The sequence below is a fragment of the Neodiprion virginianus genome, chromosome 1 (genome assembly GCF_021901495.1).
Source record: "Neodiprion virginianus isolate iyNeoVirg1 chromosome 1, iyNeoVirg1.1, whole genome shotgun sequence".
Taxonomy (NCBI): Eukaryota; Metazoa; Arthropoda; class Insecta; order Hymenoptera; family Diprionidae; genus Neodiprion; species Neodiprion virginianus.
In genome coordinates, this window is record NC_060877.1 from 38,593,673 (window position 1) to 38,605,841 (window position 12,169).

The 12,169-nt window shown below is 37.7% G+C and overlaps 2 protein-coding genes across 9 annotated transcripts; one reads left to right on the top strand and one right to left on the bottom strand.

Moving 5' to 3' along the window:
* Window positions 1–279: 279 nt before the first annotated feature.
* LOC124309333 (pyruvate dehydrogenase phosphatase regulatory subunit, mitochondrial-like) lies at window positions 280–6,851 on the bottom strand. 5 transcript variants are annotated; one of them, XM_046772941.1, is made up of 14 exons: window positions 6,723–6,851; window positions 6,446–6,651; window positions 5,879–6,110; window positions 5,553–5,816; window positions 5,173–5,335; window positions 4,490–4,780; window positions 4,088–4,390; window positions 3,554–3,693; window positions 3,352–3,405; window positions 2,504–2,709; window positions 2,160–2,301; window positions 1,795–2,064; window positions 1,527–1,702; window positions 280–1,383 (listed from the first exon to the last, which is right to left on the bottom strand). In XM_046772941.1, the coding sequence occupies exons 3-14, from the start codon at window positions 6,032–6,034 to the stop codon at window positions 1,125–1,127; spliced, it is 2,424 nt and encodes an 807-aa protein (XP_046628897.1). In that variant the 5' UTR covers window positions 6,035–6,110; window positions 6,446–6,651; window positions 6,723–6,851; the 3' UTR covers window positions 280–1,124. The 5 variants fall into 5 exon arrangements, with proteins under 5 accessions (XP_046628897.1, XP_046628871.1, XP_046628861.1 ...); XM_046772915.1 differs by having other exon boundaries at window positions 4,490–4,777; window positions 6,446–6,741; XM_046772905.1 differs by having other exon boundaries at window positions 6,446–6,741.
* Window positions 6,852–6,885: 34 nt separating this feature from the next.
* On the top strand, window positions 6,886–10,957 carry LOC124309429 (dual specificity protein phosphatase 3). 4 transcript variants are annotated; one of them, XM_046773092.1, is made up of 4 exons: window positions 6,886–6,951; window positions 8,713–8,900; window positions 9,082–9,305; window positions 9,384–10,957. In XM_046773092.1, exons 1-4 carry the CDS (start codon window positions 6,901–6,903, stop codon window positions 9,578–9,580), a joined length of 660 nt encoding a protein of 219 aa, XP_046629048.1. In that variant the 5' UTR covers window positions 6,886–6,900; the 3' UTR covers window positions 9,581–10,957. The 4 variants fall into 4 exon arrangements, with proteins under 4 accessions (XP_046629048.1, XP_046629059.1, XP_046629050.1 ...); XM_046773103.1 differs by lacking the exon at window positions 6,886–6,951 and adding an exon at window positions 7,496–8,024 and having other exon boundaries at window positions 8,722–8,900; XM_046773094.1 differs by lacking the exon at window positions 6,886–6,951 and adding an exon at window positions 7,498–8,024.
* Window positions 10,958–12,169: the final 1,212 nt, after the last annotated feature.

The window sequence follows — 12,169 nt, forward strand, 5'->3', positions numbered from 1 at the left end:
CATTGACAAAGGAATGTATAGGGGGCATTCCATGTCAACTCGACCTATGATTTTCCGTCGCCATTTTTTATTTGCTGCAGGATTTTTTATACGATTCTAGAATGACAAAAAACCACTCCAGTATTTATTCACATTTCGTCCTACAACCGAGAATTTTTAATGATTAAGCAAACCTGTCTAAAAATTGGCAGATTTTAAAAATCTCAATGTTATTTTTGAAACTGGTTGAAATCAGGCAAAAAATTCGAAAAAATTCTGGAGAGCTTTTTTGAGATCGGAGAATTGTATAAAGAATCCAGAAGCAAGTAAAAAATGGTGAGGAAAAATTATTGGTCGAGTTGGCAGAGGATTACGCTACAAGATATGAACGAAATTCAGGGAATTTTATTGAAGCGATGTTTTAATATGAATTCAGAATATCTGTGAAAAGAATATTTCCAGTGATGTTTGAAAAAATCAAGTTGTTCAGCTTTATGAAGTTTCCTCAAAATGATAAGTGTATAAGCTTATTGAGCTAAAACCTGACACTGCATAAATACGAAAATAAAGCTGCTATATATACGTGTCATGTGATGTGAAAATGTTTATTAAATAAAATACATTGAGTATCATAATTAACATCGATTAAGCGAGCCAGTCGCTCTATCAGCTTACAACTTTTTATTGACAGCTGGAGAAATAAATACTATTTACAAATGACATTTCATATAATTTAAACGCTGCCTTGTTCTTTTCATGTATGTTGAAAAAATATTCTCATCTACTGATAATTTAACAAAGCTATGATTATCCAGCTTTCCTCATTAGGGCCGAAACATTAATTCACATATTTTTCTTCTTTTTGACCGTTTTTCTTTTGACACCAAGAAAATTTCCTGCATATATCTCACACGGTCGAGAAAAATCCCCTTCAAAATACTGAATTCAGACTTTAGCCTGGGATTTGCATTACAACAGTTGCGTATGCATTAATAAGAATATATAATTTACACAGGTAAACTCACACGTAAATATTCTTTTCGGGTTATACGTACAAGCACGGGATTACCACCCATAACAAAACGCACTCAATAGAAATTCTATCCTCCAAGAAATAGTTGCCAGACTTATTGTATACGTGGTCTTTAAAGCAAAATGTCGCTTCCACATGTGAGAACTGGTGTGGGTGTGTACTTTTTGTTTACTTTGTTGAGAGCTGGCGCAGACAATGGATGCACATGTGGCTTAGCAGGGAATCTTCGTCCTGCGATATCGACTTCATACCTAGCATTTGGATCCATTATGAACTCTGTTGTTATTGGACCTCGATCATCGCATTCGTGCCTGTGACCAGGTAACCCGATAAAACCCAGGCAAATAAGTTTATCGGTTGCAAATCCATACCTGTTTTAATTCAGATATTTTGTTAATCACTATTTGCAATGTTGAGACATTGTGGATTTCACTCTTATCCCTAGTAAACACATTCCTGTATGCTATAACAATACGTGTATACATATTTCACTATATGAAGATGAAAATCATACCCTGCCGATGTGACTGTTCCTACGTATCTATCGTCACGATATAGAGGTTCGCCACCCCATGGCCAAACATCTTTATTTGGATCAAGCTGACCACCCAAGACAAAAAGTACCAATCGTTTTCTCACTCCTTGTTCTTTTTGATGCTGAAGCGCATATTTGCCGATAAAGTATTCCTTCTGTTTTGAAAAAAAAATATAGATATCGATTCGCACTCGATAAAATTTTAAAGTTACAACAGTTCGAAAACAAACTCTGCGGTACAACTCACGTCTAATTTAACGCTGTATCCGTTTCCAGCTTCGTAAGGAGTTACATGCGGGCTCAGTTCTTCAGCCCAGAACGGAATAAATCTTTCTATTCGCATGAAACGTTGCGTTAGTACTCCCACATTGCGGACTCCGTAGTCTTTCCCAGTCGCCATCAATCTCGCATACACATGCAAGGCATATTCGGACGGGATGTACAGGCAATAGCCAGGCTCTCCTGTATGCGTAAATGCCATCACCATCACATCAGACGCATACCCAACGTTTACCTTCTGCAAGAAGATTGGAAAATATCAGATCTTTATCACATGAATTGCGCAGCATTGATCTGTGGATCTGGAAAAAATGGTTGGCGCGTTGACGTTACCTTGTGCGTAAATGGAGAGAGGTTGATGTCAGAATTGGATAACTCTGAGAGTAATTCAGTTGCTTTTGGACCGACAATATTGATTACGGTATATTTGGAAGTGACGTCATTTAAACCCACAGAACGATCAGCAGGTAAATGTCTGTGGGCAATTGAAATAAATATTCTTATCATCAAAACGTTATATTTGTGAGGAATAGAAAAACATAAGATCTAGAAAATTATAGGCGTTTGGATTAATAGTCAAATATTTTAGTCACCCTGATTGATAATCGGTGAAAGATAAATGTTTGGAAAAATCTTTGAAATATATTTATTCGTAGCATGACATCTACAGGTCTTACCTGGACATCCATTGATAGATGCGTGTTTGTTGCGATGTAGGGGAAACCATGAAAAAACTGTTATCCATCTGGCGTACTAGCATACAATCATTTTCGTAGCCGCCCCTCTCATTTTGCATTCCTGTATGAGCTATGGTGCCTACAGGTATGTTTGCATCATTCGAGCATAACTGCTGCAGATAGTTGACAACTTCGGAGCGACTTGACTGTTACATTTCAAACATACTATTAGAGCCAACGATCCAAGATACAGGTACCTTCCAACATTTATAGCCAAACTTTTAGTTAAAGGACATGTGCATAATACCCATATTTTTATTTTATTAGTCTATAGCTAGAGTAAGAATTTTTTAGTAACCATTTTAATTGCATACAGCATAAACTGTGAATAACGTACACACAAACAGTATGTATAAATACTTTAAATCCGTTGAGAATACTTTATACAAAGGTAGTTGAAGCATATTATTCATGTATTGTATGGCCAATTCTAGTCTTCAGAATTCTATCAAACAGGCATATATATTATCATCCAAAGCATGAGACCGATTGGCAGGTTTGTGGTCTAGATATAATTATGAATCATCAATATACAAGCATAGACGGTGATATTCTGAAACCCCAGAACCAACCACAGCGAACTATTTGCTCTCTCTATAGTTGTAGACCTACGGTAGGTTTGACGACACAACATTTTGCGTAGTATTTCAAAAATACATATGTGCAGGAGCCTGATCTTTTCACTAAAGCTACAATTTGTGTATTTACATCTATACAATGTATAATTGAAGTTACGAGTAAGCTGATATTAATGCCTTTATAAAAATTAAGTGCTAGATATATCATACCCCATCGTCAACAAATGAACCATAAGCCCTACGCCTTGTGTCGGCATGCGTTGACTAATAAAGAAAATGGTCGATGTTATTCATTGACTTTTACCTATTCAATCGCCTGCGTTACTTTCAATAATCTCACCATTCAATCGTTTAAGATTTTACAGATGAAATATTACCCTATCGAACAGAATTTTCACAACTTGACTCTTACCTTAATTTCGATTTTAGAAAACGAGCTCATGTCGATTATTCCGACACCTTCACGACAAGCGTGAAATTCTTCTTTCATGAAATCAAAGAATTTTGGTTTGTAGAAACTGCCCGGAGGCATTTCAGGTTTTTTATTACCTCCTGAAAACATAAATAAACATCAAATTGGCATTTAACTAATTTTACCATCCTTAAAAACAGTGTGATTCCATATCATTCAAGCATCATCTCGATGCATCTAAATGAAATTGAACGAAATCCTCCCGAATTAGAACAAGCAATACAATCTTAAGCATCCTGTCTTAAGATTAAAAGTTAACGGAATGTGGATGAAGAACCCTTTGAATGTCAACACTAAATTGGGGAAAAGCTGAAAATTAATTTGCCATCGTCCGTAAAGTGTTACAGAAAAAAAATTTTAACACAACAGAGAAACACAATGAATTGTGATGTGCGACTAGAGTACTAAGTCTCTTTGTAAAAGTTGGATGAAAATGAGCAACGCTTAGGTTTCGTGGTCGATCGAATTGCTTACTTCGATAAGTTGAATCAAAGTAAAGGGGTCTTTCATACGCCATCTTTATGCCAAATACTGCACCCTGTTCTTCTAACACTGAGTATAAAGGTGAGCAGCGTAACTTCCGAGCATACTTGTACTCGCACTGGTGCGGATATAATATGGCATAGTGGCGACCAACTACTTCTTTAATTCTTTGTTGCAGGTACTGCTTGTTGTTATGCAAATCCAAGAACCTTTGTACATTAAATGGAAGTAACTCTTGGGCAGGTTCGCCTTTCATCATCCACTCAGCAACCGCTTTTCCAATACCTCCAGCACCTTCAAGAAAAAAAAATGAATGTCTAATTGGTGTTCGCTTGATGTGCAAATTTTTTTATTGCTTTGTTAGAATTTTGGTTTTTTGCATAAATTGCTTACCCTGCAATGGATTTCCACTCATACCAACAGCGACGAAATAATTTTTCACCTCTGGACTTTCTCCAAGAATCCAACGGCCGTCTGGAGTAAAGTTGTCGGGAGAGTTGTAAATCGTAGGGTCTCCCATTTCTCTCAATATAGGCAAACGGTGCTTTGCTCTTTCCCAGAGTGGTCTCCAGTGTTGCGGGTCATCCTTTAAATGGCGATGCCAGTCCTTAACAGGAACCTTTCCTTCCTTGCCAAAGGCTGGTTTTGCTTCTCGTTCAAACCAGCCAACCATTAGACCACCTACTTACAAAATAACACGATGATCGTTGGCTAAGAAGCATAAATCCGGCCTATGATGACCTCAAGCAGTTGAATATTAGTAATGAATTCATTGAATCTTGCAAAAAGTAGTTTAAAAAAAATATTGAAAAGGTATTAAAAAAAAGCGATTGCTGTTAACCGTTATATTATAAATGAATATCGAAGCTTGAAAAATAAATAAACTCCACGCAAACATTACGTACTTGATCAGAACTACAGGTTTTGAAAACCATAGAAAGTATAATATCTGCAGCTCTGTATGAATTAATAGACTGATGGAAATAATTAGACATTTCTTTTTCTAAATTCGATTTATCTAGCTCTTACACGTATTCTCCACAAATAGTTGGTATAATTTGTACGATTTTCATTACCTTGCCATTGACGAGCATACGAATGTGAGTCAAAGTCTCGTACGCATGGCAGATGGGAACTTAATTCTGGCACCAAAGATGGGGTGACTGCGTAAAAATGTTCTGCTGGATACGCAGGAATTCTCACAGGAGGATTACACCGCAAGCCCAACTCTCTCGCCCACTGACAATGAGACATATTATTTGATTACTAGATTTTAACAGGCAAGTATTGATAAATTTCTCTGCATACCAAGCTGCAGCACAAAAGCATTGCCAATTTCCTTGCTGCCACAAAATTTAGGTACAGGAACGATAACGAAATTAAATAAAACAAAAAAAAATAAATAAAATACTTCTGTTCTAAAAGGTGCATCATTGTGTTCCGTTAAAATTCTTACCATTCCTGCACAGTTTATGAAATATTCGCAAACAATATTGCCTTGTGCTGTTGTGAGACTTTTGACAGCCCCATTTTCAGTGAAGACTTCCTCAATACGACAATCCTCTTTGTAGCGAACTCCACCCTGTTTTGCAAGCTTTGCCAAGGCATGGCATATGGCACTGGAATCTGCAACAGCATCCTCAGGCACCCAGACGGCTCCTTCCAAATCAGCAACGTGTAAATAAGGATGTAGCTTCTTTAGCTCTTCCTTGCCAAGAAGCTAAGCATACAGATTTGTTAATCGATAGCTAGGCAACAGTGAAGTGTAACGCAGAAACTCACCTCGCAGTGCAAGCCTGTTGGAACATTATAAGCTATTCTTCTCTTCAGTGCAATCATTCTATCCTTAGTTTGAGCAAGATTAACACTCCCACACTCTTTCATGCCGATGTCAAATCCCATTTCGTGCAATTGTCGGTATAATTTTAAGCTGTACATTATTATATTGCGATGAGCTATCGGCTTGAACAAGCCAAGCGTTCCAGAGCCAAAGTGAGAAGTTCCACCGCCGACCCTGATAAATTTAGTATTTGAATGTACTTGTTTGACCTTTGTTTTTTCTATCAATAAACAAGAAATAGACGACAAGCTTAGCATATCAACAAATTGAAAGGGTGTCCGTTGTGGTGTCAAATGAACGTGTACAAGACACAGTCGGAGAGAAATTAAGGGAGGGCATGCTGGAAACGGGGAATGGATAATTTTTCCTTCTTTCATGCTAAAAAAGAAACAGCCGCACAACGGCTAGTTGATGCATTCTTTAGGACTTAAGGGACTGGAGTAGTGCCTCCATTTATTTTGCATTCCCCTCCTAATCGCCTCGAAACCCAAAAGTCTGATCGAACGCACCGGCCTTGTTCCAGGACGAGCACATCGTTCCATCCATTCTGTACAAGATGGTACGCTACGGAGTTTGCAACTGTCCCTGCGCCTGCTATCACGACCTGAACCTGTGACGGGAGTACGGAATCGCTGTCGGGGATAGACGAGTCCGTTCTAAATTCCCGACTGCTATCCACCACCCCAGCTGCAATACCATATTTGCAGGTTATGCCCTGTAACAGTCGTCCGTGAAGTTTGTGGCTCGGTTCGCCTGAATGTCGCAAGCGCAAGCACCTCGCACAACCTCGGTTTAACATTAACATTCACGCGATAAGGCTGTAGCAACGATTCTGCTTTTTCCACCGAACTCTTCTCGGATAATGATAATGGGAGATGCGGACGTCACGGCCAGTACGTTGCTCCAAATTCGAACTCACTCGAGCCTCGACCTTCTTTGAATAACCTGGGCTGTAATTCTGAGCATGCGACCCCTTACCCATCATATGGTCACAACTAAGACCTATATGAAGAAGGTAAGGTTCGCAGCTTGAGAATTTTATAATCGACCAGTGAGTATGATCGTGAACACGTATCTACCCAACGAGGTTGAAGTTAGTAACGTTATCGTAACGAAACATTGGGGAAGAAATGACTATTTCCTTAATTTTAGAATGATTTTTAAGGAACAAAGTTTTCGAAATATTAGTGTAGTGTATTTCGTTTTATTAAGATTTACTGAATTTCAGACAATTTCAAAATCGCGAAATAACGGTTTTTTTTCAGCATGAATCGTTACAATAACGTTACTAACTTCAATATGACATTCTACCTGATGCCCAGGACTCAGGGGTACACTGCATCGAAAAAAGCAACCCATTTTCAATTTTCATAATTTTTTTTATTCATTGCTTTTTGAAACGGATTTTATAATCATAGTTTGGCTGCAAGATTTTGAATCAAGCAATAATAATAATTTCGGCGATTTAATTGGAAAAAAAAATAAAACCATTAATTTTTATGTAAATGATTCTCAGGTTTCTGGAAAAAATATCTTTGAACGCAACTGGAAATTTTGTTGCAATTACATAGATACCACGAAGATAGCGTATGCAGTACTACTACGTCAAGATTAATCTTAAGATTAAATATGTATGTATGTCAGTTTATTTGCCACAAAGATAAAACTGGAAAAATACATTCAGTTGTACATGCACGAAGGTGTACTTTTACCAAAGATGAGTAGGCTTTTACTGTAGTACGCAACAAGATTTAGAAGCTTCATCTTTCGAGCTTTCACGTATATCTATAAAGTCTCCAATACGTATAGCTATCCTTATGATTTGATCCCTTGTTGAGGACTCTGCTTGTCACCACTTGTCACCCCAGTTGAAAGGACCGCGGATACGTAGTCTAACCTGAATAAGTTGAGCAAAGTTGAGTTCCTGTCGAGTTATCCGACAGCTGTCAGAAGTACTTTGTGCAAAAAAAAGAAAAAAGAATAGAGTGCAGGTGTATGTCAAGTTCGTGATCGTCATCCCGACATTCGAGGTAACAAGAAGAGCTTATTTTAACGATGGCGCAGGGTGGAGATTCCCCGAAGGGCGACGTAAGTTTCAAATTGTGTTCTAAACGTATAAGTCTGATTACAATTAGCGAATAGGAATTTATGACAGGGGGGGTAAGTCGAGGCTGTAGACGGTACGTGCTCAACACATCTTCATTAACTCATGAGGTGTAAAATGACGTGAATTGCGTCGGGTCGAATCGTTATTGTTGTGCGGATGCGTAATCCGACCGAGGTTTTGGCGCTTAGAAATTTTGCAAGGCGAATTTAAAAATAAACATTTGATTCATCATGCAACGGCGACGGTAAGGATTGAGGTCGCGCGTACTTTTTATTAGCATTCGAGAATCAATTACGAGATGAAGAGCACGTGGCGGGACAGAGATCGGGTGAGCAAACTTTCAGTAATCACTGTTTACGGTTGTTACGATTTAATGTCACGTCGACAACGTGTCCTCGCGATTTTTTGAAAAATCACGGTAATTGCCTGCCTTTACCTTCAAGATTAACAAATAATAGGATCAGATTTTAGGGGGTGGGTGACTGTAGTCGAAACTCTGAAGTTTATCGTTGGTCAGCAGTTATACTTATATGAAATTAAATTAAAGAGAGAATTTTTGTTTTAATGAGAAAATTTAACTAACGAGTATGAGTGTGATGTATATAAAGAAAATCATGTATACCAAGTTATACCTATATCATGTATTTTTGTTTTACGCCATAAACGCAGGACTTTCAGAAACACTTGGTCGACGGTGAAACAACTGGCCAATACTTGGCCGACGTTGTTCACAAGACTAGGACCAATTTTAGGCCGCTGCCTGGAATTACAGATCACGATAACTACCACATTTCCTATCGTATTCAAGCAAACGTCGACTGCGACGAAGTCTATCCCAATATTTATATCGGAGATGCGTAAGTGTTTTTAAGTGACGAAACTTATTTTAGCTGCGTCAACGTTTGTTTCAGAAAACTAACAGTTCTTGTCTCAAGTTACTTTTGTCACTGATTCTTCAAATAAAATTACTCTCAAATATTTGTTTAATGATTGCTGATATACACGGCATTAAGAAAAAATGAATGTACCGATTTGCAGACCAACCGCGAAGAATAAAAAGTACCTGAAAATTCTGGACATAACGCATGTTTTGAATACCGCTGAAGGCAAACGTTTTGGATTTGTCGATACTGATGCAAACTACTACAAGGACACTAACATAAAGTACATGGGCCTTCCTCTGGCCGATTTAGCCTCGACCTGCATCAATGAATATTTTCATACAGCAGCAACATTTATCGAAGAAGCTGTGTCTACAGGAGGTACTGTAATCTATTGTTTATTAATGACTGGTCATCAATTTTAATCCATGTACATCCATGTAATCGATCTCGTTTCAGGGAAGGCATTTGTTCACTGCATGATGGGTATATCACGCAGTGCGACGTGCGTTGTTGCATACCTCATGATTAAAAAACAAATGCTTGCTTCGGAAGCAATCCAAACAGTTCGTAAAAATCGAGACATACATCCAAATAACGGCTTCCTTCATCAGTTGGCTGAATTGGATAACCAGCTACGCAGGCAACGTTTATAATAAGCAATTATTAAGTACCTTTAGTTAAATGTCTTGATATTACTCCTCAACTTCTCCAAACCTCAAGCATTGAGAAGAGTGAACCAATATACCAATATACTAATCTTAAGGTGTCAAAATAACTATTGCAATATTTTTTATCAAACAGCCATTAATGCCAAATATTTGCCTTTTATCAATGTTTGATGTGCATGTATGTCGCGAATGCGTCGATACCAGATTCAACAGTTTGTATATATATCTCAGGAATATTCGATGAAGCGGACACCTTCATGTCATTTAAGGCAACTGCCTTATACTGTGCCTTGCACTGTGGATACAGGGGCCTCACTTCACTGAACATTCCAGGAATGTACAAGCGTTTACAAAGCACGCAATCATTGCTCACTTGGAAGACTGTTTTGAAACGTAGATTTGCTATTGTAACAAATTTGGGAGCAAACCTAAATCTTTATATAAGAATGTGGACGTATAGTGCAGGGCAATTCAGTAACTCCACAAAATTAAAACTGTATTACATATTCAAACAACAAGCCACTATACCAACAGCATCAAATGTAACCCAAATGATTACGACCAAAGTTTTCAACAAGAATTCTCTTTTTTGCAACAACGCAATTTGCAAAATTATGTCTTCTGTTTCTATCTAGAACTTGACGCCTGTAATAGTCATCTGCCATATTTTGTAAATAATTCACCAACAAATATTCGATACCTTGCATTGTGTAACGACTCTGTGAATATATACAGACCTCTCTCAATGTACCTGCATTTCTTGGACATAAAGTATCATATTGTTTCAAAAGTAATAATATGTCCAGATCTGATTACAGGACTCTAGTTTTTGGAATTGTTTCTGAAATATAAGTACATGTATGGGTAACCGCCACCTGTAAGTATGGCAATAGTCTTTCGAATTATACCCAGCACCAAAAACCTCGGCATACGTATATTTGAAACAATATGCTGAATATACATATATGTGTAAGATACTAATGCACACCAACAACGAAGTACTTATTAGTTACATAGCGTTTTACAGAACTAGCGTGAATGTGAGTACAAATCGCGTAATATTTACCAAAACATTCAGAATCATTCCTCTGAATTCGACGTTCAGAACTCATGTCTGTTGTGTTGAATCAAATAAAGCGGAGTTTCAGCAGTATTGTAATACGAAGCAATGATTATTAAATAAGCGGCATACAAATTGCTTATACATTGTACAAATAATATTCATATCAGTGAAACGCATTAAATAAAAATTCATATCTTGTGTATGCAATTACCATAAGATTGGTAATTCAGGATATTGAATGAAAATGTATGATCCAAATTGTCTCGTTATATTAAAGAAACCCCCCTCTTATACGTCAATTTGCCTTGGATTCACTTTTTCCCAAATTTAGGGTCTCGGTGGGCTTGTACCAGTTAGAAGCAATGGAATTCTTCCTGCGACAAGTTAGTGAAGTTTGTTGACAACATTGAAATTCTGTTGAAGATATAAATTTGAAAAACTGGTAAATTCGAAAAATTAACGACGGAGCCAGGAATCGAACCTGGTATCTAGCGATGCTTTACCGGAGCCTTACTCCACTAGACCACCTAGCTGCCCTGACTCTGATGTCGTTAATTCCTCTCATCACCAGTAAGTTCAAATTTGTTTTCTTGTGCTGTAGTATGTGTGAATTATTAGACGGTCATTGACTGTCTTACGGGCTTCGCATCAGAAGCATAAGTTTCCAAAATGTAAACACAATTACAGACATTCTTACAGTTGTGCTCGAAGAGGAAGAACACTTTATATTCACACATACTACAGCACAAGAAAACAAATTTGAACTTACTGGTGATGAGAGGAATTAACGACATCAGAGTCAGGGCGGCTAGGTGGTCTAGTGGAGTAAGGCTCCGGTAAAGCATCGCTAGATACCAGGTTCGATTCCTGGCTCCGTCGTTAATTTTTCGAATTTACCAGTTTTTCAAATTTATATCTTCAACAATGAAAAGGCCTCGTGATTAATATTAATATTGATAATGCATATCCGCATTTCAATTATTAGACGGTCATTGACTGTCTTACGGGCTTCGCATCAGAAGCGTAAGTTTCCAAAATGTAAACACACTTACAGACATTGAAATTCTGTGTCGCAAGTAAAGTTTTGGTGATTAACCTTTCGTTACTCACGCTTTGTTGCCCAACGAATTTCATCGCACGACAAGCACTGTGCCGCCCATGTTAAATGAAACACGACGTTGCCGCGTCACAAGACAGTAATGAAATGTTTCTATTATACAGCTTAATTGTTTATTTTGAAAATAAATATATCGAACATAATTACCTCTAAATCTCAGACTACGTAAACACACTGTATGTATCGGTCATCTTTACTGTCAGCAGAGAGGTTTTGAGTGAAGCTTGGCAAAGAGGTACGAAAAATTGAATCGATGATTCAACTTACATAATGAGCACTGTGCCGCTTTTTCACGATCATGTTGAAAATGAATCTACTTTTCTTATACATTAAATAAATACTTATTAATTATGAGTATATCTGAAGATAGTAAGCATTGCGAAGAGAGAATTGG